At 57.9% G+C, this 27343-nt stretch overlaps 2 protein-coding genes across 6 annotated transcripts; one reads left to right on the plus strand and one right to left on the minus strand.

Moving 5' to 3' along the window:
• Positions 1-1452: 1452 nt before the first annotated feature.
• Positions 1453-7261, plus strand: TMEM54 (transmembrane protein 54). 2 transcript variants are annotated; one of them, XM_058303955.1, is made up of 6 exons: positions 1453-1672; positions 3879-4072; positions 6014-6073; positions 6206-6394; positions 6507-6641; positions 6986-7261. In XM_058303955.1, the coding sequence occupies exons 1-6, from the start codon at positions 1468-1470 to the stop codon at positions 7058-7060; spliced, it is 858 nt and encodes a 285-aa protein (XP_058159938.1). In that variant the 5' UTR covers positions 1453-1467; the 3' UTR covers positions 7061-7261. The 2 variants fall into 2 exon arrangements, with proteins under 2 accessions (XP_058159938.1, XP_058159939.1); XM_058303956.1 differs by having other exon boundaries at positions 6905-6994.
• On the minus strand, positions 3614-16026 carry HPCA (hippocalcin). Of its 4 annotated transcripts, none has more exons than XM_058303959.2 (4): positions 15131-16026; positions 12408-12806; positions 8304-8409; positions 3614-8179 (listed from the first exon to the last, which is right to left on the minus strand). In XM_058303959.2, exons 2-4 carry the CDS (start codon positions 12783-12785, stop codon positions 8082-8084), a joined length of 582 nt encoding a protein of 193 aa, XP_058159942.1. In that variant the 5' UTR covers positions 12786-12806; positions 15131-16026; the 3' UTR covers positions 3614-8081. The 4 variants fall into 4 exon arrangements, with proteins under 4 accessions (XP_058159942.1, XP_058159943.1, XP_058159941.1 ...); XM_058303960.2 differs by having other exon boundaries at positions 15557-15994; XM_058303958.1 differs by having other exon boundaries at positions 14071-15146.
• Positions 16027-27343: the final 11317 nt, after the last annotated feature.

Consider the following 27343-nt stretch of genomic DNA (forward strand, 5'->3'; position numbering starts at 1 on the left):
ATTTCTCTTCCCTTACCCCCCCAGCTGTCTGTTCTCTGTGTCCATTTGCTGGGTGTTCTTATCCACTTCTGTTGTCAGCGGCACGGGAATCTGTGTTTCTTTTTGTTGCTGCGTCATCTTGTTGTATCAGCTCTCCATGTGTGCGGCACCATTCCTGGGCAGGCTGCACTTTCTTTCGCGCTGGGTGGCTCTCCTTATGGGGCGCACTCCTTGCACATGGGGCTCCCCTACGCGGGGGACACCCCTGTGTGGCAGGGCACTCCTTGCGCGCATCAGCACTGTGCATGGGCCAGCTGCACACGGGTCAAGGAGGCTCGGGGTTTGAACCGTGGACCTCCCACGTGGTAAATGGACTGCCCCATCCACTGGGCCAAGTCCGCTTCCCAGATATCATTATCTATTATAATATTCAAGTAATATATATTTCCCCTTTGGTGTTACTGTGCTCTTCAAACTCCAGAGGCCTCGTGTGCCCAACACACGGCACACAGCGGGCGTGGGCACAGGTGTGCCGAAAAGCACGCATTCCGGGACATCCTGGTGGGCCAGGCTCCCACTAAGCACCCAGACGCCCTCAGGCCAGCCCCTGCTCTCCAGGCCACGGAGCGGAGGCCATGGTCAGTGCCGCCCAGGGGCCCGGGCAGAGCGGGCCTGGTGGGGCGCACAGCGCAGCCTGCTTTGGAGAGCCTCGGTGGGAATCCAGGGGCCTGCTTGTGCCACCACGGCCCGCTGCGGGGTCTCAGGCAAGTTCCCAACTGTCTGAACACAAGGGCGGGAATAGGACCTTCCTGGAAAGGATGCTGAGGACCAGGCAAGGGAGCACGTCCACGGGGCTCAGTGCTGACAGCTCAGATTTGGAAAGCTCCTACTGTGAGCTCCTGCTGGGTCTACCTGGGTCTGTGCATAAAGACACTTTTCAAAGGGCTGTTTTAATCCTTATCTCATTTTGTCCTCACCACAACTTTGGAGGCCAGGAATGAATATCCCTGATTTCCACCCCCATCCCGAGACTGAGAAAAGTGCCTTGGTTAGCCTGGAGGTGCTGACTCGCCCAGTAAATGAATGGCCCAGGGAGCAGCAAGAGATTTGCCCGAGGTCACACAGCGGGTCAAGGAAGGACCCTGTCCGGAGTTCCCCGCAGGTCAGTGCTCTTTCACCGCGATCTGCGGACCCTCCCCATCATCTAGAAAGAAGTGGATCCCCAACGTTCGCTCGCGGGGCTTTTCTGCCCAGTGCCCACCAGGCGACACACGTCCAGTCTTTGCGCGTCGCACTTCAGAGCAGAGTGATCGTGGCTCCTGGGAGCCTCAGTTTCCACCTGTGAGACGGAGGTAAGTGGAACGGGGGTGGGGGAGCGGCTCTGCCCCCGCCCGGGCTCCCAGCGGCTGGCGCGGGTGGGTGGGGGCCGCGCCCTGACTCAGCGGGGCGGGCCCAGGAGGGCTGCCCAGCCGGTCCGACCGGCCCGGGATGCAAACGAGCGCGGGGCCTCCCGGGGGTGACGGGAAGGGAGGCGGCCGCGCCGCGAGCCCCGCGCTCGGGCGGGCAGTGGGCGTGCGGGCCGGCGCCACGGACCCAGGATGGGAGCGGGCCCCCGGGGCCGCGCGCAGCCTCACGAGCCCCGCTGAAGCCCGCCGGGGGACCCCGCGAGGAGCCGAGATGTGTCTGCGCCTTGGTGAGGGGGGGCGAGCGGGGGCGGGGTGGTGGCGAGCGGGGACGTGGGGGGGGGCCCGGAGGCCCAAACCGGGCACAAGTCCTCCTCGGGCCGAGCAATGTAGTGCAAGCCCGGGAGCCGGGGCTTCGGGTTGCCGCCTCTGCTTCTTAACTTACTGAGTGGCCTGGGACTGGTCATATTCCTCTCTGGGCCTCAGTTTCCCCAGCAGGAACACAGAGGGAGGAGGGCTGCTGGAATCTTCTCGATGTGGCTGTGGCACCTCCGCCCCCCTCCGCCTCCACTTTTCTTTCTTGCATAGGGGCGGGAATGCCCCTCTGAGACCTCTGGGAGGGAGAAGAGGTGCTGGCGAGAGGGCTTCCCACCCCCTGGGGAGTGAGGGGGGGGCAGGCGAAGGGGCTTCCAGGGAATTCTGGCTTGAAAGGGCTCCCACTTCCATACCCTCCACTCCCCACTCCCAGGGCACCTGATGCTGCTCTAGGGCCTCAGGCAACCCTGGGGAGTCCCCGGTCTCCAGCCAGAGACCCGAGAGGCTGCTTCCTCGTCTGCAAATATGGGCACTGTCGCACCCACCTCCCAGATGGGCTGTGAGGATGAAGTTAGCGCCTAAGATCTTGAAAAGTGCTTAGCCCTGGGTCCACCACATGCCTAAGTGCGCCAAGAATGGTAACTCAGAAACAAAAGTTCTAAGGGCTGCCCTGAGACTGTCCAGTGCTCTAGCACGGACTCCAGCTGGCACTGACCTTCCTGTTGGAGCAGTCTCTGTCCTGGGATGCTGTTGCCATTGCCTAGCCCAGCTCTGGCTGGTGTCTGAGCTGCCAGGCGGTGGGTGGATGAGTGAGGTGGGCCAGGCTGCTGGGACAAGGCTGCCGTGCCCCTTCCTGTTTGGCCAGCAGCTGATCTTTACGACACCACTCCAGGTCCCAATGCCTGGCCAGCCCATCATCTGCCCTTCGCTTCTCCTAGACCTGGTTCAGCTCCAGAAGGTCCTGCAGGCAGAGGTCTCAGAGACCAACTTAACCACCCCCTCCCCGATTCACAGATGGGAAATCTGAGGCCCAGAGAGAGGAGGGGCTGGTGCAAGGTCACACAGCAGGATGATGACGGAGTGACTGCCTGCCTTCCCTGCTCCCTGGATTGCTACTTGCACAGGGCCTCTAACCCTCTCTGCCGCAGATGGGGAAACTGAGGCTTAGGAAGGGACTCAAAGTCAGGTCCCATGAGGTGCAGCTGAAGGAAGGAGCTGTGCGGTGCTGGGGGCCTGAGCACCATCTTCCGCAGTTCTAGAGCTGCCTAGGGTGAGGGGACAGAGCAGGACGCATGGGAAGACGCCCAAGAACAGATCTGGAATAGCCTGAGCTGCCCAAGCTGCTTCTTGTTGCTGGGGCTGTGCTGAGGGGCTTGCTCATGGGCCCCAGTGTCCTTTAGTCCCACCTCCTCCACCACCCCATTCTGTCCCTGCCCAGCCCCCTGCACTGAGAGCTTGCCTTTCCCGGCACCTCCTGGGTATACCCCGCTTTCCCATCCATCTCCTCTCGGGACCTCCCCTCCCCACTGGGAGACAAGAGCAGGAGAGGTTATTCTTCCCATTTTACAGAGGAGGGAATGGAGTCTCAGAGAGTGTGGCTTGCCCCAGGTTACTTGGCTCTGGGCAGTTCAGGTTAGCAGCTGTGTGTTGAGTTCCTACGGGGTGAAAGCTCCTGTCCACCAAACTAAAGTCCTATCCCTGCCTGATGGACATTGGGCTCCCTGGGGCCTGGAGAGTCCCCCCTGGGCCTGGCACAGAGCAGGTGCTCAGTGAGCAGTTGTACACCCAGCACCAGAATCAGTCCATCAGCGAATGGGGTGCTTAGAGGAGGATCATGGGGTCTGAAGCCAGAAGACCTGGGTTCAAATCTCTGCCCTGCCCGTAGTGACCTAGAGCAATAACAAGGCCCGCACCCCTTTAGTTAGTACCAGCTCCATGCTTTATTGACATTTCACTTAATCCCGCCGAGGACTCTCCCAGGAAGGCGTCATGAATCCCTTTTATGATTAAGGAAACCGAGGCTCAGAGGAGACAAGTTGCTGGCCCCAAGTGATCCAGAAATAGGATTGGAACCCAGCGTCCATCACTCCTGCCAGGGCCTGAGTTTCCTCCTCTACCCAGTAGGACGAGCCCCATCCTGGCCTTCAGGACCCAGGGTGCTGACACAGCTGTCCCCCACAGGCGGCCTGAGTGTGGGTGACTTCCGGAAGGTGCTGATGAAGACGGGGCTGGTGCTGGTGGTGCTGGGCCACGTGAGCTTCATCGCAGCCGCTCTGCTGCACGGCACCGTGCTGCGCTACGTGGCTGCCCCGCACGACGCCGTGGCCCTGCAGTACTGCGTAGTCAACATCCTCTCCGTCACCTCCGCGATTTTGGTATGGCCGGGTGGCACGGGAGGGAGGCTGGTGGCAGGGGGCTAAAGAGGACCTGGAAGGCTTTCAGTGAGTCCCTGTCCTGAGCCTGGACTATGAGAGGGACCCAAGCACTAACCCCTGCTCCACCACTGTCCAAATGGGCAAGCCTCAGCTTCCTCATCTATAAACTGGGCATGGTAATAGCATCCACCTCTGGGGGTCCTGGTGAGTAGGTGAGTTTTGAACAAGATCAGCCACCCACGGTGCCTGGCACAGTGCCTGGTGTATGTGAGCTGGGATTAGTACCACAGGAAAGAAATATATAGGGAATCATTAGACAGAAGGAAGGAGCATTAGCTCAGTTTGGGAGAGACTAGGAGGGTTTCACAGCAGGGAAGCCCTTGAGCTGGGTATTGACAGATGAGTAGGAGTTCACAGATGAGCCCCAATTACCATAACCCAAGTATGAGGCATGCTGGGACTAGCAGGTAGGAGAGGAAGCCAAACAGAGAGAATGGCACGTGCAAAGGTATGAAGATGGGAACGGCCAAGGTCTATTCCGGGGACACCAAGGAAACCGATTTGGCAGGAGCACAGCATTGGGCTCGGCACATGGTCACTGCTTGTGGTAGCCCTGACTGTGAGTGGAGGATGGATACATGAGTGAAGGGACCCGATGCTCTCAAGTTTATGAAGCCCTTTCCCACCTGTCACCTGATGTGGCCACAGCCTTTGGGGAACATCTAAGCATCAGTGTCCAAGTTCTGCCCCCCGCCACCTCCTGGCTGAGGGGCTGACTTCTGTCTCCAGCCTCTTTCCTCCCTTGTAGGACGTAGCACAGACAGCAGGTAGTCTCAAGGCTTGGTGAATGCGGGATCAGGCTGGGCTGTGCAGATGTGTGCAGGGTCCCTTGGGGTCCCTCCTACTGTCAGTGTTCATCTCCCCCCTGTGAGGAGGGCAGGGAGGGCCGTGGGCGCAGGGCTAGGAGGGCCCCCGGGCTGGGCTTGGGCTGGGCCGCCTCACTCTGCCCACACCTCAGTTACTTCCCACGGCTCCCAGCACCTGCTGACATAAAAGGGCCAAACCAGGATTTGAACCTAGTTGCGCCTGACATGGAATTCAGTGTCCTTTCCATGAGCCCATCCTGCAAAGCGGGCTCTGCCCAGAGAGGCAGAGGCACACACCAGTTTACAGTGGATTAAACACATGTACCACCTGCCTCCCACGCACCAGCCCTTGCCTAGTTAGTACCTGGGGGAACTCAAGGAGGAAGGCAGGCAGAATGGAGCTGGAAGGCTCCAGAGGGCAGCTGTTGAGCCAAAAGTGGGGTGGCCCTGCCCCCTGGTACTGAGGGTGCCCAGAGAGGATGGCCAGAATCTGGACAGGGACCGAGGAGGAAGGAGGTTCCTGGTGAGAGCTGTTGTGTAGATAGCATCAGGAGCAGGCTGTGTGGGGGCGGCCATACCCAGGGAAGGAGGAGGATGGGCCAGGGTGGGGTTGAAAATCCGGTGCCACTGAGGGCCGGGAATAATTTCAGCTCCTGGGGATTTTGAATTCTACTCCATAAAGTACCCCGATTTGTTTTAATACAATGATTTCATTTTCAGTTCCTTGTCAGTTGGGTTACTTAGTTTTTGTTTGGTTTTGTTTTCAAAATCTTTTCCACTCCAGGGAGACATGTCACATGTACCCTGTGGCTTACCATCCCCCCTGGCGTGCCCCCATGTCTTGGGGTCCATAGACCCCTGTTGCAGATACACAGTTACAGGCAGTGGGGAGTCATGGAAGGTTCTAGGCCAGGAGTGATTGTTTTAGAAAGCCCGTGCCCTGAGGCACATAATGAAGCCAAAGCTAAGGACGGGGTGAAAAGGCTGGGGGATTTGAGGGCCAGGGGTGGCCTTGAACCCCCTGCCCACTGTGCTCCAGCAGGAGGGTCAGGGCTGACCCGAGCCTCCCCCACAGGTTATCACCTCAGGCATCGCTGCCACCCTGCTGTCACGCTACCTCTCCAGCATCCCCCTGGTATGTGGTGCCTCCAGGGATGAAGGGGTGGGGCTGGGTGGGATGGGAGCCTGGCCTGCTTGGAGGGGGTGAGGCTATCCCTCTGGAGCCAGCGCTGCCTGGCGTCCATTGACCAGTGGCCTCTTCATCCAGCGCTGGGCAGTGTTTAGCCTGAGCACAGCCTGTGCCCTCCTCTCACTAACCTGTGCCCTTGGCCTTTTGGCCTCGATTGCTGTGACCTTTGCCACCGAGGGCCGGGCACTGCTGGCCGCCTGCACCTTTGGGAGCCCTGAACTGCTGGTGCTCACGCCCGACTGTCCCTTCGACCCCACGCGCATTTACGTAAGTACTAGGCCAGGGGTGGGGGGACATGTGTGTGTGTGTGCCACAAATGGGTGGGAAGGGTGCTTGAGATCCCACCCTCCACCCCTGCCCCTGGTGGCCGTCTCTGCAGAGCTCCAGCCTGTGCCTCTGGGGCATCTCGATGGCTTTCTGCATGGCGGAGAGCCTGTATGCTGTGCGCTCCGCCCAGCTCGCCCACCAGCTGCTGGAGCTGCGGCCCTGGAGGGGCAAGAGCAGCCACCACACGGTAAGGCTCCACTTCCTTTTCTCCTGGGCTCCCCCCTCTTGAGAACTAGGGTAATGGTTTCCTCCCCTGTACCAAGGGGAGAGGCATGGAGGCTCAGAGAGGTCCGATGTCCCAGCTAAGTCACACAGCTGACACCTGCCTCTCCCAAGGCCCAGGATGGCTCATGAAAGGGGGGGGGGATAATCTGGAATTAAATTAGAAGCCCTCCCAAGAGTAAGCCTGGCTTTTCCATGGGGGGATACAGAGATGTCCCTTGTTCCCAGGGATCCTCCCAGGCCCCAATCGCACCATTCCCTGCACTTCCTGGAGGAGGAGACCCAGAGTAGCCTCCTGTGTCTCCCTAGATGCAAGAAAGCCCAGAGCCCACGGAGGGCCAGGACCTGCTGAGCCGTACCAGCTTTGAGCCACTGACACTCTGAGGGCCGATGCCTCGTCCAGGCCTCATGGCTAATGGAACCCTGCCACCCAGTCTTCACTGGATCCCTGAAGGCCGGAAAAGGCTCCCTGGACACTCAGGGACTGGGTGGTGCTTTCCAACACCCTCCCCCTCCCCGGCCACCCAGCCCACTGCACTGAAACGAGACTTTATTCCGAAGTTATTAAAAAGAACAGATGCGCCACATGGATGCATGCAGGGTAGGGGGCGCTCAGCCAGGGGGCCTGTGCTTCTTCCCCACCCTGGAGGCGTGTGGGTGGGACTCTGGGTGTGTCTGCCCAGTTGTGTGTGTCCACGGGTCTGCGTGTAGCGGGCTGTGCTTAAAGTGGGGGTGGGGTCAGGCGGGGGAATGTCATGAGCCCCGCAGCTGGGGGGCTGGGAAACCTGGGGAGGTTTTTCTTTTGCATCATGGCCCCCAGGAGAGCAAGAGCCCTCCTGCAGGGAAGGGTGGCTCAAGGAACTTTCTTCCTCAAGCTCCCCCACCCAACCACACACACACACACACACCTACACCCACCCCTGGAATCCTTCCATTCCCTCCAAATAAAAAGACAGGCTCCTCACCTGAGCATGCCCGCCCCTCCCCCCTCAAGCTGAGCTCCTAACGGGGGAGGGGGGTGGGGTGCCCCAGGGTTGGGGAAGGGAGATGTGGCCTCTAGGAGGCGGAAGGGTGGGAGGGGTGGGGGTTGCAGGAGTGGCTGAAGTTCCGATGTCAAGGCAGGGGGTTGACTGAGCGGCAGACCACGCCAGAGCCTGTGTCTGTCACTGGCGGAGGGAGATCTGCCTCTTGGATGGGGGGGTGCTAACCGCCTGTTTGCTTGGGTCTTGGGGGGTGGGGGTGAGCTGCAGGGTTCCCTTCTCCATAGGTGCCCCCCAGTGCAGACCCTGGGGCCGCCCCAGTCTGGCCTCCAGCCTGGCCCCGGGTAGACGCGATGGGAGGAGAAGCTGGGAGCCGGGAGGGGGCCGGTGGAGGCGGCAAGGAGGGGGAGCCTGGCTCCTCTCCCTCAGAACTGCGAGGCGCTGCTGGGGTCGCACTGCAGCAGGCGCACGATGGACGGGTCGCTTTTGGCCCCGCGGATGAACTCCTCCAGGGACAGCTTGCCTGCGGGGCGAGGGGAGCAGTGAGGGGGAGAAGGCAGCGGAGCGAGGGGGGCCGAGCCGAGCTGCGGGGAGGGGAGCGGGGAGCGGGGAGTGGCGCCCGCCCCGGCCCGCCCCTGCCCGCTCACCGTCGTTGTTCGTATCCATTTGGCGGAAGATTTTCTCAGTCCTCTTCTCCGGGGTTGACTCGTCCTCTGGCATCTTCATCACGGACGAAACCATCTTGTAAATGGCCTGGGGGGCGCGAGAGAGAAGGCAGGGAGTGAGAGGAGCCTGCGCGAGCCCCCCCCCCCACCACTACCACGGCTCAAAAACGCCCCCAGGCACTTCTGGTCAAGAGGCGGGGTGGGATGGGGGCCCCTGAAGTGAGGGGAACTGTGTCGCTCAGGAAGGGGGCTCCGGGAAGGAACTGTTAGAGAGGGCCTTGACCGCTTCCTCCCGAGGACTACCTGGGAAAGGACTGCGGGCAGCGGGAGCTGCGGGGACAAAGGCATGGCAGCCTGAGAGCCCCGAGGGGGCGCGGGAAAATTCAGGATGGCTGAGTGCACTCAGGAGACGGTGGAGGACAGGAGGAGGTGGAAGTTGAAAGGCCTAGAACGCTGGGCTGAGGAGCCCGGGGCCTGGCGCCGCAGGCTCCTAGTAAGTAGCGGGTTAGCGCTGCCGACAGGGGGCGCCGGGCGGAGGGGTGGCACTGGGCTGCAGCGCCGACCGTGGCCGGCAGGGGGCGCGGGGCCGTGCTGAGGGGTGGAGAGTTCCTTGCAGCTGGGCCCGACGGGGGATGAGGAGTAATATGCAAACGAATGCAAATGAGCAACTCAGGGGCGTGGGCAGCCTGGGTTCCGCTGGACTGAGTGTGGCAGTGGCCACGGCAGGAGCTCCCCGGGACGACTCACCGAGGACATGGGAGTCTTTCTCTAAATGTACACAGGGCACCTGGGGCTCAGCCTCTGGGAGGGCAGGGGTCCCAGCGCCCCAGAACTCAAGGACTGGATCCGAGGACTCAATCTCTGACGCTTATCGACTCTTTCCAACAATCTTTCCTCCTCCTTCCATCCCATCCACTACTCCTGCCTCAGGTCCAGCTTCGGCTTCCACGATGCATAGACAAGGCCTCTTCTGGTCTTTTCCCTGGTCTGTGTTCCCACGTTGCCTCCAAAACTCTTTCTAAACACAGATCTCCAGTGCTTCTTCCCTAGGCCAGCCAGCCACAAGCGGGCCTCCCTCCAGGTCCAGCACAGCCCCCTCCTGCTGCTGCCTCCCACCACACCCCTTCGGGTTGTACCGCCCTTCTTAGGGAGGACTTCTCTGACCCAGGCAGGAGCAGGGAGTGATTATACTAGCCCCCAGCCTCCTAGGCTTCGACTTTGGGACACCTCTCCAAAGTAATTTTAACCCGGTGTGACTGCTAACCATCCCCCCCATACAGTTAAGGACCATGGCTCCCAGGTGGTGTCCATATCCCTAGAACCAAGCTCTTGGTGCAACTCCCCTTCCTTAAATGTGTTTTTTTTGTTTTGTTTTGTTTTGTTTTTTAAGATTCTGCCATTTAAAAGTTGGCACTGCCCTTGGTACCAAGTCCAGAGCACTGGGCCCTTTGACACTCATGGCACTCTGTGCTCTGCCCCGGCTGACTGCCACCATCAGGCCTCTAACTGGTGGGGTGATTCTGCCACAACCAAACTCCTCTGGGCCTTTCAGAGTCCCCAGGTTTACAGGCTCTGCCAGGAATAATTTACCAGCTGATTATCAGGCACCTACAATGTGCCAGCTACTTTACACGCATGATCGCTAAACCTCACAACTCTGCAAGCAGGTATCATCTCCACTCAGAAAGGGAGTTGATGACAGAGATGAGATTTGAACTCTCTCCCTCATAGCTGCTACAGAGATACTTGGGCAGTGTGGGGTGGTGGTGAATAGCAGGAAGTAAGATGGAGCTGGAGCGGCATCCTGGCTCCACTACCCCCTTGTTGTGTAGCCTTTAGACAAGTATTTAGCCTCAGTGAGCCTCAGTTTCTTCATCTGTAAAACGGGGGTAATTGTATCCCCCTCTTTAGGATTGGCTAGAGGGTTAAATGAATTAATGTTGAAAGAGTGGCTAGCTAATGTAAGTGGCCGGTAAGCAGCAGCTCAGGGCAGCTCTCAGTCCCCTGGACTCCCAGTTGTCACCTTGCACACCCCTTTTGCTGAGCTGGTCAATAAGACCTGCAGCCCTGTCTCCTCCACTAGAGAGGAGCTGCGAGAAGCTCAGACGCAGCCTCGTCCCTCCTGGTGTGCCCACATCCTGGCATAGGGCTGGGTCCTGAGAAGGATGGAAAGAGCCTGAGAGGACCGCTCCCCTGTGAGAGCCCCTCTCCTGGGCCTCCTAATTAATTGCCTGGGATTGCTGCTCACTCATTGTTCTACTGGGGCTGAGTCGTAATTAATCACTTACTGGGGTTTTCAGAACTCCATCTGCCCTGACCGTCTGGGACTGCCTGGTCACCCTGAAGAAAGCTAGAGCTTACACAGCAGAGGCCAGGCAGGAGGGGTCCTGAGGATGCCCACAGAACGGGGCTGGCCCTCGGAGCCCTGGGCGTGATACCTCCAGCAGGGCTGCGACTTACCAGCACCCAGCAGTATGACCACACAGGTGATAAAACATCTACCTCTAGGCACAAGGAGGACCCGCACTGCACTCCAAGGCATTCCAAGGCAGTCCTTAGCAAGAGAAGAAGCCGAAGAGTCCAGTAGGGACCGAAGGAGTTGGAAGGGAAAGGAGTCAGCCGGGTTGGGGGACCGGAAGAGGGAGGGTTCAGAGAAGCAGAAGGAAAGGGCGCAAGAGCTGTGCAAAGCTGTGTGGCAGGACTGCTCAGGGCAGTTCCAGGGATGTTGAAAAGGCCATTCGGGCTACTGCAGAGGAGAATAATAACTGACGGTCACTAACGTTTATGGAGTACGAACTGTCTGCTACAGTCCCTCTCCTGCTTTATCCCTACAAAGCCTTGTGAGAGTAGGGGTTAGCATCCTCATTTTACAGGTGAAGAAACAGAGGCTCAAAAAAAATGGGCAAGAAACTGGGCACATTTAATAGGACCCAAGCCTGGACAGTCTTTGACATGGGGCTGAGGGGATGGACTCTCTGGAAGATTTTTGAAGTACGGCTAACACATGCCACACACAAATTTGTCCTAAGAGAGGGCATCACACCAGCTCCTTACCCCACCCATCATGAGGTCAGCATCGTCCCCATTTTACAGACAAGCAACTTAAAGAGTTGAGGCAGATTCCAGAACTGGAAGCCAGACTTCCTGGCTGAGAGTCCATGAGCCTTTCAAGAGGCAGCTGAGTGGTGGCCCTCCTAAGCTTGCCTCCACATACATGCTGTGTGACCTTGGGCAAGTCAGGTCACCTCTCTAAGCCTCAGGAGTGATTCCCCCAACCCTGGAAAATGGGGATAGTCATCCCTCTCATGGGCTTGTTTTGGAAATGCAATGACCTCCTGGCGCTAACTGAGCACCTCTCTCAGCACCTGCCTCTTAGTGGCCCTCAGTCAGTTAGTTGGGAGGTGACTGGGTTTCCAAGATAGTCCACAGTCTGTGTGGTCTGGAGCAAGTCTCTACCTCTCTGAGTATCCCTTTCCCTCTTAAGTAAATGAGGATCACTAAAACCTAAATGGCCTGTATTCTGCAAAAATGTCAAGTCATGAGACAAAGGCTAAGGAGTTCTTCTAGCTTAAGGGGGACTAAAGAGACATGGCAGCTAAATGCAAGGCAAGATCCTGGGGCAGGGCAAAAAATGCTGTAAAGAACAGTATTGAGACAGGTGGCAAAAATGGCATATGGTCTGTAGATGAGATAACAGCCTTGTTTCTATGTTAAATGCCCTGACTTTGATAATGATATTATGGCTTATGTAAGAGAATGTCCTTATTCTTAGGAAATACATTCTGAAGTATCCAGGGGTAAAGGAGCATGTTTAGAACAACAAGGAAACATGATGCAGCACGCACACAACGAGAGAGCAAATGTGGCAAAACGTTAATTGGTGAATCTTCAAAAAAGGCAAATGGGAGTTTTCTGCAACTTTCCTTTAAATTGGAAATTATTTCTTAACCAAGAGTTTTGAAAATGGGGTCATAAGAGTAGCACCTGCCACCAGCTGCCTACAAGGACTGTGGAGAGGATGAAATGGGGTGGTGGGTGCAAAGCGCTGGGCCCTGCGCCCGGCCGCTCAGGGGCCCGGGGGCCCACCTGCACGATCTCCAGCATCTCCTCGCGGCTGATGTAGCCGTTGCCGTCCAGGTCGTACATGCTGAAGGCCCACATGAGCTTCTGCTCCAGGCGGCCGCGCGACGTCACGCTCAGCGCGATGATGAACTCCCGGAAGTCGATGGTGCCGTCGCTGTTGGTGTCGAAGGTGCGGAAGACGTGCTCGGCGAACTTGGAGGCGTCGCCGTAGGGGAAGAAGTTGGCGTAGATCTTCTTGAACTCGTCCACGTTGAGGATGCCCGTGGGGCAGTCCTTGAGGAAGCCCTTGTACCACTCCTGCAGCTCCAGCTCCGAGAACTCCGTGTTCTCCCGCAGGTCCTGCAGCATTTCCGGCCGCAGCTTGCTGTTCTGCTTGCCCATGGCCGCTGAGCCAAGGGTCACCTGGGTCCCCCGAGGGGGGTCAAGGGACAGAGAGGAGAAGTCAGGCCCCCTGGCCCCTCGACAGCGCTTCAGAAGGGCCTCCAGACAACAGCCACCCAGCCTCACTTTGGACCCAGTGAAGGAAAGGAACTGGCCCAAGGCCACACAGCCTGCCTCTGTGCCATGCTGCCCAGTTTCCCAAGACCTCCCCCTTCTCCAGGAAGCAGACCAGGAGGGGGAGGAAGGGAAGGAGGCTCATGTTGACTTAGGTCCTACTAAGTGCCAGTCCCCTGAGTCTTTACAGGTGCATATCATTTAATTCTCACAAGGTGAAGCATGGGAATTAGCCCCATTTTACAGATGAGAAGTCCAGCTCAGAGAGTGAGGTGACCTGCCTCAGGACACACAGCCACAGAATGACTCACCTGCCTCCCAAAGATGCCCAAGAAGGTGCAGAAGGACCTTCTGGTTCTCCTCCTGCCTACCTATGGCCCTTTCCTTGCCTCACATGTGCCTGCTCACCACAAAATACACCACAAAGGACTCTGCCCTGTTCTCCCATATGAGTTTGCCTGGCAAGAGGCATGAGCCTGGGCTCTGGAGCCAGACCACCTGGGTTTGAACCCCAGCTCTGCCTCTTACCAGTTACAACCTTGGGCAAATTCCTTACACTCTCTCTGCCTCGTCTGTAAAATGAGGATAATAATAGTACCTACCTCATGGGTTGTTGTGGGCATTAAATTAGCTAATATGTGTGAAGCACTCAAAATAGTGCCTGGCACATCAAAATACTATGTCAATAAATGAAATAAATAAGTGAAAATGAGTTGCATGTACCCAGGTGTCACAAAACTCACACACAACAATACACAAATGAATGCATCCTGACACAGAGGGTACGACACAGCTCACCAAACCCACACACCAGCTCCCCCGCCACTCACATTCAGCCCGCACGCACCCATGGGTCACCATGCCTCCACACGCGACAACATTGCTCTGCTCCACAGTGTGCACGGCACCACGCAACCTCCCATACCCTGTGCAGCAAAGCACACCAGCCCACAACCCCACATGTCTCACACATGCCATCACACGCCAACTCACATGCCAACACCTCTCACATGGCCAGCTGCACGTGGGGACCCTCAGACACCCTTGCCATCTTTCATCTCTTCTCCCAAGGGTGCTGCCCGGTCCCAGGCGAGGAAGCTGCAGCCTTTCCCAGATCTGCTGGGGACTCCCCTGCCAGGGTAACCCCTCCCTCCCCTCCCCCAACACTTACCTTCATTTAGACCAGAAAGGTCCCTTCATACAAGGGGGTTAGAGTGTGGCAGCTGCAGGAAAGGGGATGGAGAGGAGACAGCCAGGCAGAGCAGAGATGGGGGGAGGTGCAGGTGAATGAACCACCCCCACGGCCTGGGCTTGGGGCTGTGAGTGAAACAGAGCGAGGGGCTCCTGGTGTGTGCATGTCTGTGAAGCTCTGTGTGTGTGAGGGTGGGTGGGCGTGTGTGAGTGCAGGTGCCCCTGCGTGCTCGGGGGTCCCTGGCCTCTGCACTGTATGTCTCTCCATGCGTTTGAGTTCATGTCTATGCATTACGTGTGCAATGTGGACAGGTGGCGTGTGGCCATTTGAGGACCCGTATGTGTCTTCGGCAGTGTGTGATATATGTGTTTCTGTAAGTTGGTGCCCCTCCTTTCTGGATCAGCCCGGTCTGCCCCAGGCTGAAGATCAAGTGTGTGGCAGAGGACTAAGGAAATGCATTGCACTGGGGCAGGGAAATGTGTCCCTTACTCCCCTCCTCAAGGTCCAAGGAACTGGGTCACTGGGCCGGGGAGGAGGGATGCTCCGGGCAGGAGTGATCCTCCAGTGCCCCCTACTCTCTGCCACCCTCAGAGTTACCCACCCCCCTCAGTTGGGAGACGTGGAAACGAGGGTGACAGAAGGTTCTACTGTCCCTGCAAAGATATCCAGCCTCCTAAATGGGTAGGATCCCATTGCTGGACCTGAGAAACCCGCCCTGGGGATTCTCTCCAAGCCTCCCCCCATCTTTCTCCTGAGCCCCCGCCCCAAGCCTTTCAGCACTCGGAGGGCGCCAGGCGGGTTGGCCCCTCCTGGAGGGGGCGCTCCGGGGCGGCCGAAAGGCGACTCCTCCGGGCTGGCCACTCGGCGTGCAGGACCCTAGAGAGCGCCGCGCGCTCCCCGGGGGAGCCCCGGCTTCCTGAGCCCCCGGAGGGAGGATTCCCGGGAGCAGCGAGGTGAGGGGGCACTGGACGTGGCCCCCTCCCTCCAGAAGCCCCGCTTCCCACAGCCCCCAGCCCCGGCCGGAGCGGCCCCCACTCACCCAGCGACGCGGAGACACCGACTGCGCAGGGAAGGCGGCGCTGCTGCGGCGCGCGGCGGCAGAGGCGGCCGGAGGCGCGGGCGGGGGGAGGGGAGGGCTTGCGAGGGAGACGCCCCGCAGCGTCCGCCGGAGCCCCTCCCCAAGGGGGGGTCCCCATTCCTCCCCGTTCCTTCCAGCCCCGAGCGGGGGTGGGGGGGTGTACTCGCTCCGCCCCCACCGCAGCCCAGCAGAGAGGAGGGGGCTTCCTCGCCTCCCCGGCCCCCTCACGTGGGAGCACCCTGCCAGGGGAGGAGGATCGAGGCCCCCATCTCTTAAGCTCCTCAGCTCAGTAGCTTGCCCGGAGGAAGGGGGTCAGTGACAAGGGACCGCTCCCTGAGCCGGGGACAACCCTCGGCCGCTGCTCTCCCCTCCGTCGCGCTCCCCTACCTGGGCGCGGAACTGCACGGCGCTCCGAGGGCGGAACCCAGGTCCTGGGCTGCTCGATGGGCGCCCTCACCTGCCCCCGCGCCCCAACTCCGGAACTCACTGAGCTGGGGGCGCTTGGGGGGAGGAAGGGAGCCCACTCCTCCAGTCCGTGAGGGCTCAGGGCCAGGCACGCCCCCTACCCCCCTCCGCCTTAGTCCCAACCCCACCTCCGGCGCACCCCTCCGAGAAGGCGTCCCCAGGACCCCCTCAGCATAAACCCCACCTCCCAGCCCCGACGTGAACTGCTCCTCCCACTCCCCTCCCCCAGCAAGGAAACCCCCGCTTTCCCTTGCGGGTGCAGGATTGTGCTCTGAGAAAGGAGCGGAATGTCTCCAGCGGGGCCGGGGGTCCTGCCTGTGCAGCGCACAGCCCCTCCAGCGCTGGGCACCCCGGCACAGCGCCTCCTGCCAGGGAGCAGTCCCCACATCATGGGCCCACCTGCTGACCTTTCACCAGCCCTAAGAAGAGGTCCTTATTGTTCCCACTTTATAGATGAGGAAATACGACTCAGAGCCGGGAAATGATTTTCCCAAGGTCTCGCAGCTAGTAAGTGGAGGGCTAGGCTTGAATCCACGTGCCCTCATTCATTCATTCCACGAATATTTTTGAAGCACTCATTAGACCTGGAACTATTCTAGGATGTAGGGCTGCAGCCGTGGAGAATAAACAATGGGCGTAACGCACAAGTCAACTCTCTATAGAGTATTAGATAAGAATTTTGGACAAAGAAAAAGTCGGGATGGGTGATGCAGGGCTTGGATGGTGGCAGATCAGGAGCCTTGGTGATCATGACAGACTTTAGATTTTATTCCAGGTGAGGTGGGAAACCCGCGGGGCTCTGAGCAGAGAGACGGGTCTGGCTTCCACACCAACAGCTCACACCGGCCACTCCGGTGAGAACAGACTGCGAGGTGTAGGGGGGTGGGCCGGGGTGGGGACAGGGACCAGCTCAGAGTGAGAGAAGAGCAGGGCAGAGCGGTGGGCTGACTTCCGGGCCGAGTGTGAAGGCGTTGCCATCTGACTGGACGGCTCCTCTCAGTCCAGTGCAGTGGTCTTTCGCCTGCCGCAGCGCAGCTCCCCGCAGCTCCCAGCAAAGCTCCACCTCCAGGTTCCCAGACAAGCCTCTCCGGCGGTCAAAAGCTAGACTCTGTCCCTTGGCTTGGGGACAGGTCTCAGCTGGAGGAGTCGAGGAGCCAGCTGGGCCCTCGGGAACACTGGCTCCTCTCTGTGCCTTGGCTCCGGTGTTGGGACCCCCGCGGAGGCGTGAGAGACGCCAGACGCGTGCGGGGGCGGTTCCCAGCTGCCTCCCGCTGAAGACCTGGGGGGGGGGGGGGGGGGGGGGGCTTGTGCTCAGCCCCCACCCCAGGCCCCTGGAGTGACAAGCTCTTCCCTTCCCACCCGGCCTGGAGGGGCCTGCTGGGCTTGGGGCAGGGTCCTGCCCTGCTGTCACTGGCTAGGTCCCTCCTCCCCCCATTATTCCTCCCTCTCTGGACCAGCCTGAAGTCCATGTCCTCCCAGCCTGGAGCCGGTCCTCTGTCCACCCTTGTGGGGGCCTCTGTTCCCCCCCTCCCCCACTGTCCATTCAGCCCCTCTCTCTGCTTGCTCCCAGCTTCACCTCCTTCAGCCTGGTTCCTTGGCTCAGCCCCTGGAACCTTGGTCTCTTCCTCCATTTTTCTTCTCTGGGAGGGTGACTCTGAGTGTCCTCCCTCAGGACACTGAGTCCTGTCTCACACTTCGAGGGGTCTGAGTCCTGTCTCATACTTCGATGGGGGTTTCTGGGGCACCCCACCTCCCCTTGGCTTTCCCTGCAACCAGAACAAGTAGGGTGGATGTGGGACAGAGTCCGGGCCCTGGTGGGCTCCGCAGGCGGCCTTCCATGGGCCTCCTCGGCCTCTCTGGGGCCTGAGAGCCAAAGGGGAAGGCCTGGAGTGCCCCACGCCACCAGCCAAGGGCCTTGGCTGAAGACCCGGTGCCCTGGGATGTAGCCAGGGACAGGGCAGAGGCGCAGCTGGGCAGGAGCCTGGGTCTCCTCGCTCTGGAAGACCTGGAGTTAAGTGTGTCCTCCTCTCTGAGCAGAGAGGTTAGAAAGGTGACCCGGATGCCTCGCCGTCCCCCACTGGAACCCTGGACAGCACCAAGGAGCCCGAGAACAAGCCGAGGCTCACAGCCCCCTCAGGCCTGAAATTCTGGACATGAGCACACATAGATGAGGCACCAGTGATCCCAGAAGCCCTCTGGTTTGCTTTCTATGAAGGCCCAGAAAGGGGGGGCACCTTACTGATACTCAGCTCCCACCCTCCCCAGCTTGAGGCATCCAGGAGGGAGGGAAAGATGCAGCTCAATAGAAGGTGGCTTATTGAGAGAAGTGGGCAGTGGGCAGGGCCCATGGAGGACACAGCAAATAAATCCCAGGGAAGGGGAGGGCCTGGCACCAGAGGAGAGAGGTGAGGGGGACAGAAACCAGGGTAGCTGCCCTCCTCTCCACTAAAGAGGGGGAGGCCAGAGAGAGAAGGAAATGGGGACAAGTGGGGAAGGGACTGCATATCCCTTGAGCACCTACATGCTTTGCCTGCATCACCTTCTCTGATCCTCATTAATCCTGAGGAGTCAGATGTGGATGGAGGCAGAGCCTCAGACAGGTGAAGGCACTTGGCTGAGGTAACACAGCAAGGAAATGACAGTGGCAGAATTTGAACCCCATTGTGCACCTGGGAGGCGAGGACCTCTCCCTGGAATGCTCTCAGTGAAATAGACGGAGGTCCCACCCCCAGCCCCATGGAAGCCCAACTCCCACCCTCCCTCTTTGGTCCCAAACGACTTGGGCTTGGAAAATTCTGATGCGAGCAGATGGTGGGGACAGATGGAAGGAAAAGCATCTCGGGGCTGAACGATACAAACAAACATTGATAAAGTGATTACAACTTCAAGACACCCCTTTCCAAAGGGCCCAGCCCACCCCAGGCTGGAACACAACGGGCCCCGTGGGGACCTGGGGTCTCCGGATGCCCCCGCATCCCCGCCCGCCCCATCCTGGCTCCTGCCCGCTCCCCTCTCCGCCAGGGACCACCCCCGGACCAGAGCCCAGGGCGGTAGAGCTGCCAGGAGCGCAGCCGGGAGGGGGAGGGTGCGGGCCTGGCTGTTCCTCAGGGAGCAGAAAGATGGGGGGCTGGGGGTGTAGATCCTTGGGGAGCTGGGACTGCAGATCTGAAGTCAAGGCCCTGGGGGCTGGGGGACCCTCACTTTACATAGGAGGCTCTGAGCGCTGCCATGTCTCCAGGGTCCCCGCAGAGCAAGCCTGAACCCTGAGCCCCCACTCCCCACGACAGAGCCGCCGAGGCCTTGGTCTCGCAGGCTGCAGCCTAGGTTGGTCCCCTCATCTGTAAAATGGCACCGACTGTAATAATAGCTCCTCCCTCGAAGGGCTGCCTGCACACAGTTGGCGCTCACTTAATGCTGGCTATGGCTGCTGCCTGCGGCTCCCCGTGGCTACTAGGGGATCCCTGGTAATGGGAGATCAGCGGCTGAGACTCCACGCTGCTGCTCGCAGACCCCCTGAGGCTGCTGGGCTGTTGTTGGCCGAGGATGGCGGCAGTGCTCCCCAGCAAGGGCCCCTCCCCCAGCCCCAGGCCAAGCCCCCGGGGACGGGGAAAGGGGCTGCATCTTCGCTGGTTCTTCCATATGAGACTACAGGCCTCAGAGGGTGACAGACCAGGTTTGAATTCTGACATGGCCTCTTTCCAGCCATGGGTTAAACCCTCCCGTCCTCTGGCTCCTTTTCTATAAAGTGAGCGTTTCCATCCTGAACTTGCTCCCCAGCGCACACAGGCCCCTCTGGACTCCAGCTTTCCGCCCCGGCTTGCCCTGCCCCAGAGGTCCCTCCACCAAAGGAGCTCAAGGCCCCACCCCCATGTGAGACTCCTGCCTAGTCATTACCCGCACACCCCCTTCTTCCCTAAGCCCTGCCCACTCTATCAGAGGATGTCTCTCCGGCCTGTCCTCCTCTCAATAACCTTCCATGGCTCCCTACTGCCTACCAGAGTAAGTGGAAATGCAAGGTTCTCCATGACATGCCCCAAGCCTCATCTCCTACCCCATCTCTTATTGCTCTGCCTTCCTTTACTCAAGCAACTCCCCACCCATCTGGAAGGGGGTGTCCAGCAACCCCTCCTTCCTCAGGTGAACAGATCTCCCAGAACTGAATGAAGGGACCTGGAGTCAGGGCTAATCTCTCCACCCAGGTTTTAATCTGGGTGGGGTGGAGAGAAGTGATGCGGGCAGTTGGGGTCACATTACTAGCCAACCCTTGTCCAGTGCAATAATCCCTCTTCCTCCCTGTCCTCGTAGCTGGAAGGGCCTTAGGGGTCAGCCGGAGAGGGACAGTGACTTGACTGTCCTCAGGTCAAAAGTGACCCCTTCACAACCTCTCTGGCAGATAAGCATCAGATCTTTCTTACACATTTCCCCTGCTGGGGAGCTCATTCCTACAGCTCATTCTGGTTTATCTTGTGATGGCTTTGACCATCTAAAATTGTTCCTGAGTTTATAATGAATGAAACTGTTACTTCTTGGAAGTGGAATGGAGAGCAGGGGCTGTGTTTTCATTTATAATTTTATACCAAATTCTGTCTGAATTTATTACAATCTGCATGCACAGACATTTGAGACTCGAATCAAAATCTAAAGAGTAGGGAAGTGGATGTGGCTCAACTGATAGAGCATCCATCTACCATGTGGAGGGTCCAGGGTTCAATCCCCAGGGCCTCCTGGTCCATGTGGTAAGCTGGCCCATGCACAGTGCTGCTGCTGCACACAAGGAGTGCCATGCCATGCAGGGGCATCCCCACGGAGGGGATGTGCCCCACAAGGAATGTGCCCCACAAGGAGAGCCGCCCTGAATGAAAAAAGCGCAGCCCACCCGGGAGTGGCACCGCACACACAGAGAGCTGATGCAGCAAGATGATGCAATAAAAAAGAGACATAGTTTCCCAGTGCCGCAGGATAATGCAAGCAGACGCAGAAGAACACGCAGCAGACGCAGAAGAACACGCAGACAATGGGGGGAGAGGGGAAAGAAAGAAATAAAATAAATATAAAAAAAAAAATCTAAAGAGTTAAGATTTTTGCAAGGAAGTTCTCCCTAAACTCGAGTCTTCCAGCGCCCAACTCTGCCCTGGGGCTGCCCAGACTGCGGCCTGAGGCCCTGGTGTGAGTCTGTCCCCGCCTGCCCCTCCTATCCTTGAAGTGGTTGGACTCCCCAGCACCGCCAATGTGGCCCCCCCGGGCTGGGAGACAGGCGGCACCCCTGGCCAGCTGTGCTTCTTCTGTGAGATGCCTCCTTCCTCGAGCTGTGTGAGGAGCCCACAAGACAGTGCGCGTGAGAGGAGCCTGCTCTGTGGCAGTCTTGAAGGCAAGGGTCCCCAAGGGCAGGAAAGGGAAGGTCCCAGCTCAAGGCTTCTGCTGGGCACCTGCTTTAATCCCCCATTTTACAGAAGAAGGAACAGAGGCACAGAGAGGTCAAGTTTCCCGCATGAGAGTCTGCATGCATGAGTTAGAGCAAGAGCCAAGAGGGCCCACAGCTCTGTCTTCCAAGCCTTTTCCAGCGGGCCAGGCTGCCTTGCAGGGGTGAAGGCTCCCCAGAGGAACAGGAGTACCCAGGGTCCCAGCATTCCACTCCAGAGGCTGAAGTTGCCCCATCCCAGGGACCTTATGCTCCCAATCTGTCTTTCTTCCTGGGAAAACGGGGAGTTCTCATTTCTGGCGCCCCAGGCTCTGCCAGGCTGGGGATTGCCTCTTTGTTTCCACAGTAACAGTGAACTGAGGGGCCTCCCGAATCAGTGCAGGGCTACTACTGCATGAGTACTTGCAAATCCTCATGTGCTCTGGATGTCCCTGGAGTGAGGCGGCTATAGGGACATGTGTGCACCCTTGCACACGTATGTACACACAATGCACGTGTATGCACATCCTTGCCCACTCGGGCACCCACATGCATGCTCTTGCACATGTGTGCACATGCAGAATGTGCCAAGCCCTGGCCCGCTAACCCAGAAGTGGGTGAGGGTGTCATCCTGGCTGACATGACCCACTCTCACAGCCACCCTGCTCCCCTCAGAGGCAGGGAGGAGCATGGAGAAACGGTGGGCTTGCACTTTATAGTAATATCCACTGCTACATTTATAGAGCACTTACTATGTGCCAGCTACTGTGTGCTCTTTGTCGTATGTAGTATCTCCTTTTCTCCCCCCAATGCCAGATGAGGAAACATGCTCAGAGAGGCAAGGTGATTTGCCTGAGGTCCCCCAGTGGGGACTGACCGAGGAGAGTTTTGAGCCCAGACAGTTTGACGCCAGGGCTTGGGGTCTTGCTCTCCCCACCAGATGCATCATTGCAGGAACCAATGCACACTCACCCTGAGGCCCCCAAACACAAATGGGGGTGCCTGGCAGCAGGTGGGACCGAGCTGAGGCCTCCTGACTAGAAGGCCAGTGTACCTGGGCCTGTGGATCTGGGTCATTAGATTCCCTCTCCGGCCTCTAGCCATTCTCAGGAAGGAGTGAGAGGAGGGCCAGAGGACAGTAGGGGCTTTCCTACCACTTATTTACTTCTTCCCAGTATGCGGGGGAGACCCACCGGCAGCCTCTGGCTAGGGGTGCCACCTGGATTCACTTGGTGCTCCAAAGCAGGCTCCTGGCTCCCTGACCTGCTCTTGCCTTCTCAGGCAGACCTGGGAGAAACAAGAGGGCCTGAGGCCAGAGGCTAGGTCAGTGGGGGTCACCCTGGGCAGGGAGTTGGTGGGGGGGAGGGGGAGGGTCTTCCAGGAGGCAGGTTTCAGCAAGAGGACAATCTGACAATAAAAATAGACTTCTGGTTAGGTAGTGAGCTCCTTGTCAGTGGAGGCATTCCAGGTCATCAATGCTGGATATTCCCTAGTTAAGAAATTTCAAGATGAACAACTACCAAGTCCCTGCATCACCATGGTCATCATCGTAGCTACCCCTGATTGGGCATCCTTTGTATCAGGCGATTGAAGATATAATAAAGCTGTCACTACTACTAATCAAAATAGCAGCTCCTGTGTCTCGAGCCCTTCCATGGCTGATCTCCTTGAATCCTCTCAGAACCTGTGAGGTAGGTCAGGCCTATTTACGGATAAGGAAACTGAGGCTCACAGAGGTTCAGTGAATTGTCTGTGGTCTGCCCACCTGGGAGCTGGCCTCCTGAGGTTGAGGCTTGAGGGAGCAAAGCCGGAGGCAGGGCAGCCTCACCCAGGTGGGGCTCTGGGGCTCTGCGCCTTTCCTGCTCCGAGCCCCACCGGCTTGACCAAGGCCAAAGTGGGTGCCCTCTGCTGGCAAGGAGGGAGGCCCTGAGCCTCCCACACTCACTTCCAGATTGCCCCCCTTTGCCACTGAAAACAGGTGCCCGAGGTCAGCCAGGCAGACAGAGGCTGAGCTGAGGTGTGACGCCACCCGCTTCTTGCTCCGTCTACCTCTTCCTAGTAGCAAAGAGGATTTACCCCAGCTGCGTCCACTTCCTGTCTTCCCTCCTCCACTTCTGGGCCCTCTGAGATAGGGCCTCTGGGCCCCCTGCTCTTGAGGGATCTGGGTGGCCTTGGCGTATAGCTGAGAAGGTCTCCAGCAGCCGAGCTGGGGTCCAGGTTTGAGGCATGCGGCTGCCACTGACACTGTGTCATCTTGTGCAAGATTCTCAAGCTCTGAGAGCTGTCAGGTGGGAGTTATTTCCCCTGCAGACGCTGAAGCACCTCCTCTACCCAGTTAGAAGGACTCTACGCAGCCCTCTCCCCCTCCTCCCTCTCTCCCCTTCTCCTTTCTCCTCTGCCGCCCCAGCTCAGCAGCTCCTCCTCTCCAGTGTGGGTACTATTATTAGCCTCTTTTTCAAGAGGAAGCATTTGATGCTCAGAGAGGTGGGGTAGCTGGCCCAGCTTGCAGCCAGGTGCTTCTGGCTTAGAACCGGAGCTTGGAGAGCTACCCGCTGCCCTATACCCTCTCCATCTCTCCTCCCCTCCTTGCAGGGTCTCATCCACCAGCTCCTCCTTTAAAAAGTCTGCTGGATTTTCCATTGGCTTGTCTCCCTCTCCCCTGCCACCACCCTGGCCGAGACCCCACTATTTTTTGTGCAGGTGACTGCAAGAGCCTCCTTGCCTCCTCATGGGTGGTCTGGTCCCCACTCCTGTTTTCCGAAGTCTGCTTTCTGGAATAGGAAGAGTGAGCCTTTTAAAATGTAAATCAGACCATGTCCCTCCTTCTTGAAACTTCCCATTGTGAGTGGAATTAACCCAAACTCTCTTCCTCACCCCTGAGGCCCTGTCCTATATGATCCCAGCCACCCTGATCTCTTTTACCAAGCTCCAGTTTCACTGGCTTTTTTCAGTTTCTTAAATATGCCAAACTTGCTTCTGCCTCAGGGCCTTTGCACTTACTGTTCCTATAGTTGGAACTCCCTTCCTGTGATGTGTGTTATGCCTTTCCCCTTTTCCTCCTTCAGGTCTTAGTTCAGACACCATCCCCCTACCTAACGCTACCCTCCCTGGCCACTCTCCGTGACATTTCTCCATTTTGTTTTGTTTTTGTTTTTTAATAGCCCCTGTCAGTCTCTGATGATATTTGAGTTAGTCATTAGCTCATTGTTTATTGCCCGGTCTCCCACTAGAATGTGAGATCCATGGGGGCAGAGGTCTTAACATCTTGTTCTCACTGGTGCCCCCAAAGCCTTGCACGTAGGAGGTGCTCAGTAAGTATCTGATGAGCGCATAAAGCCCTCCCTAGCCCTGACTTCACTTTCAAGGTTGGAACAGTCTTTCAAATCCAAACTTGTTTTCCTGCCCCCACTGCCACAGCCTAGAGCTCCCTGCTGCCTCCCTCCCATCCCACCCCATCCATAAATGCGATGCTTCCGGGCCTTGGGACCAACCTTCCTCTCATTTGACTAATTCCCATCTGACTGTCAGCGCTTCTCTCTTCTGTCTCCCATAGCTCCCTGGTGCTTCCTGTTTCTGAAGGAGGCGCTCTGTATTTTCAGCCTCTGTCCTCCTCCCCTGCCCTCACCAGCTCGGAGCAACCTGGCTCATTGCTGTGTCCTCAGCACCCAGCCCCAGGCTGGCCTGGCACAGGCACTCAAAATGTTGTGTTGAGGTTGCCTTTTACTGTTTGACAGGAATTTTGGAGATTAGACAGGTCAGACCAGTGTCTCCCAGCTGTATGACCCAGGGCAAGTCACATTCTCTCTTTGATGCTCATTTGATGCTCAGAGTTTCCTCTCAGTTTCCTCATCTGTACAATGGGTCTAGCAATCCTGATCACTCAGGGTTGGAAGGATTTAAAGAGGTTTCTTTCTCCCCAGAGGTGAGGGGAAGAGGTGGGCAGATTGGACCACGCACAAATCTGGCACCACATCAGTGAATTTGAGACCTGGCTCCATCGTTCACTGGCTGGGTGACCCAGGGCAAGTCGCCTTCCCTCTCTGAACTTCATCTTCCTGATCTGGTATGGGAACTAATAACACAAACCAATTTAAGATTCAAAATACCACGGGAAAAGACCCAAGTTCTTGGTAGTTGCACAGTTATTATGTCCTCAAAGCAATCTCCTACCCTTCTCCCAATTCTTCCTGTGATTTGGGGTGTGTGTCTACAGGACCTGCTGGACAGGAGCCTTGACCATTCCAGGCTGCAGGAAAGAGCCTCCCCGTTCTAAGGGGCTTCTAGGATCTGACTTGGGCATCTGCAGCCTGGATTAGGTGCTAGGACTTTGGAGGACCCAAATGCTGTAAGTGGCCAGCCTGTCCCTAAGGAGATGTCTGTGGAGTCCTCCAAATGGAGATCAGTGTAGCTTGAGAGGACTGAGGCCCACCCCTCAGCCTCCACCCAGATCTCCATTCATACATACATTCATTCTTCCACTGCTGTATTTCCAGAACATTGCACAGGGCCTGGCACATAGTACGTGCTCAATAAATATATGTTGGAAGAACAAATTTATTCTACACATTCACAAACATTTACTGAGCACCTAAGGCAAAGCAGACCCAGTGCTAACGGATGGTGTATAGACTGGTCCTGACAGCCCCCTCCCAAGCTCACCCAGGGTACCACTAAATGCTCCCAGCTCTTCCAACCTCCAATCCAGCTCCCACCGGCTGCCAGGCTGCAGGACTTTTCCCAGAATCAAGATAATGCTCAAGCAACCCGTGTATTATGGGGCCTGGGAAGGCTTCAGCCCCGGAGTCGCAACTCCCTAAATCCTCCTGGTCCTTTTAGCCTTCCACCTATAGCGCTCCTTCCTGCCCTCCCCCTCCCCCCTGCCCCCCCAAACCCTCAGACACACAGCTAAGCCATCTTGCTCCTCTCAATACCCCACATCTACGCGGGGTTATACTTATGTAGGCCAGCAGGTGGCGCTGAGGCTTGCCTTTCCTCAGCGCCTGGACTGGACTCCAGACTCCACCAGGACCCTCTCCCTCCTTTCTCTCTCCAGCACCGACAGGAGTGGACTCTGTGACATCTAATTGACCCCGCTCCTTTCTTCGGGTTCCTGTGATGGAGCCTGAGAAGAATCCAGTTGCTTCTGCAGGCCCCCCTGGGTGTCTTTTCCTGCGGGTGGGTCAGGGAGGGGAGTCCCTAGGGGACCGGAGCTGCAGCTGGTGGGCGGGGCTGGGCGGGGTGGGGCCAGTAGCAGCTGCCAGGAGAGAGGACTGAGAAGGAGACAGGGAGAGAAGGGGAGAGGTGCTCTGGTTCCCTAGCTCCTGTCCTAAACAGGCCGAGGTCCCAGCTGAGGTTCACCCCCAGGACAAGGTATGTGACTGAGGAGGCAGATGGGGACTGTGTGTGTGGTGGGGGATCAGCTTACCCAGTGGGGAAGGCCTGGGGGTACTGAGGGCCATGCAGTCAGAAGGGATACGGCTGCTGAGCAAGAACTCCCAGCCCCCTCCTCCCATCTTGCCCCTTCTGGGATGACCGAGTAGAAACTTTGAGGGACAGTGGAAGGAGTCCTTGTTGCTCTTGACTCACTCTGTGAATTTGCACCTGGCTCTTCCCATCTTTGAATCTCAATTTCTTAAGCTGCAAAACTGGGGGAGGGGGGTGTTGGAAAGATCTTGAAGGTGTAGGTTCTGTGGATAAATCTGCAATATGTCCAAAGGAATTAGTCCTGCCAGGGACCTCTGGAAGACCGGAAGCTTCTAAGACCCAAAAGAATGCCCCAGCATGGTAGAGTGTCAGGTGGTGGGTGTGGAGGTCTCCCTTGGAGAGATGGGTGGCCCCTCCATGTCAGGGGGCTGGCCCATGCCTCTCTCTTCAATCTTGATTCTCTGACTGGGGTGGAGAGTGTCACAGAGTGGGGTAGCAGGCTTCCCCAGCGTCTTGGTATTTCCCAGGGTGACTCATTAGGGAAGGGATGGGTCAGAGTATGGGGTGAAAGCACCTCTCTGCCACCTCAAGGTCAGAAAAGAAGTGGATTGTGCAGAAGGGTGTGTTGGGGCAGGGGTAGGGATAGTGATGAGCATATGGATGTCCCCACTTTTATTATCCATGGCAGGCAGCCAAGTCTCCGAAGGGGGGGCCCCCCCCCACTTTAAAGCCATTAGTTCTTCACTGCTCGTGGCATTCAGCCAGGACAGGCTGGAATGGGGTGTGGTGGGGAGCGGGGAGCCCAGGAGCCCCCAGGAAAAGGTCGATCCAGATTATTCTCTGGCTAGGGAGGAGCTGGCACAGGCAAGTTCTAGAATCTCAGGGAT

Source organism: Dasypus novemcinctus, chromosome 9, assembly GCF_030445035.2.
Source record: "Dasypus novemcinctus isolate mDasNov1 chromosome 9, mDasNov1.1.hap2, whole genome shotgun sequence".
Lineage (NCBI taxonomy): Eukaryota > Metazoa > Chordata > Mammalia > Cingulata > Dasypodidae > Dasypus > Dasypus novemcinctus.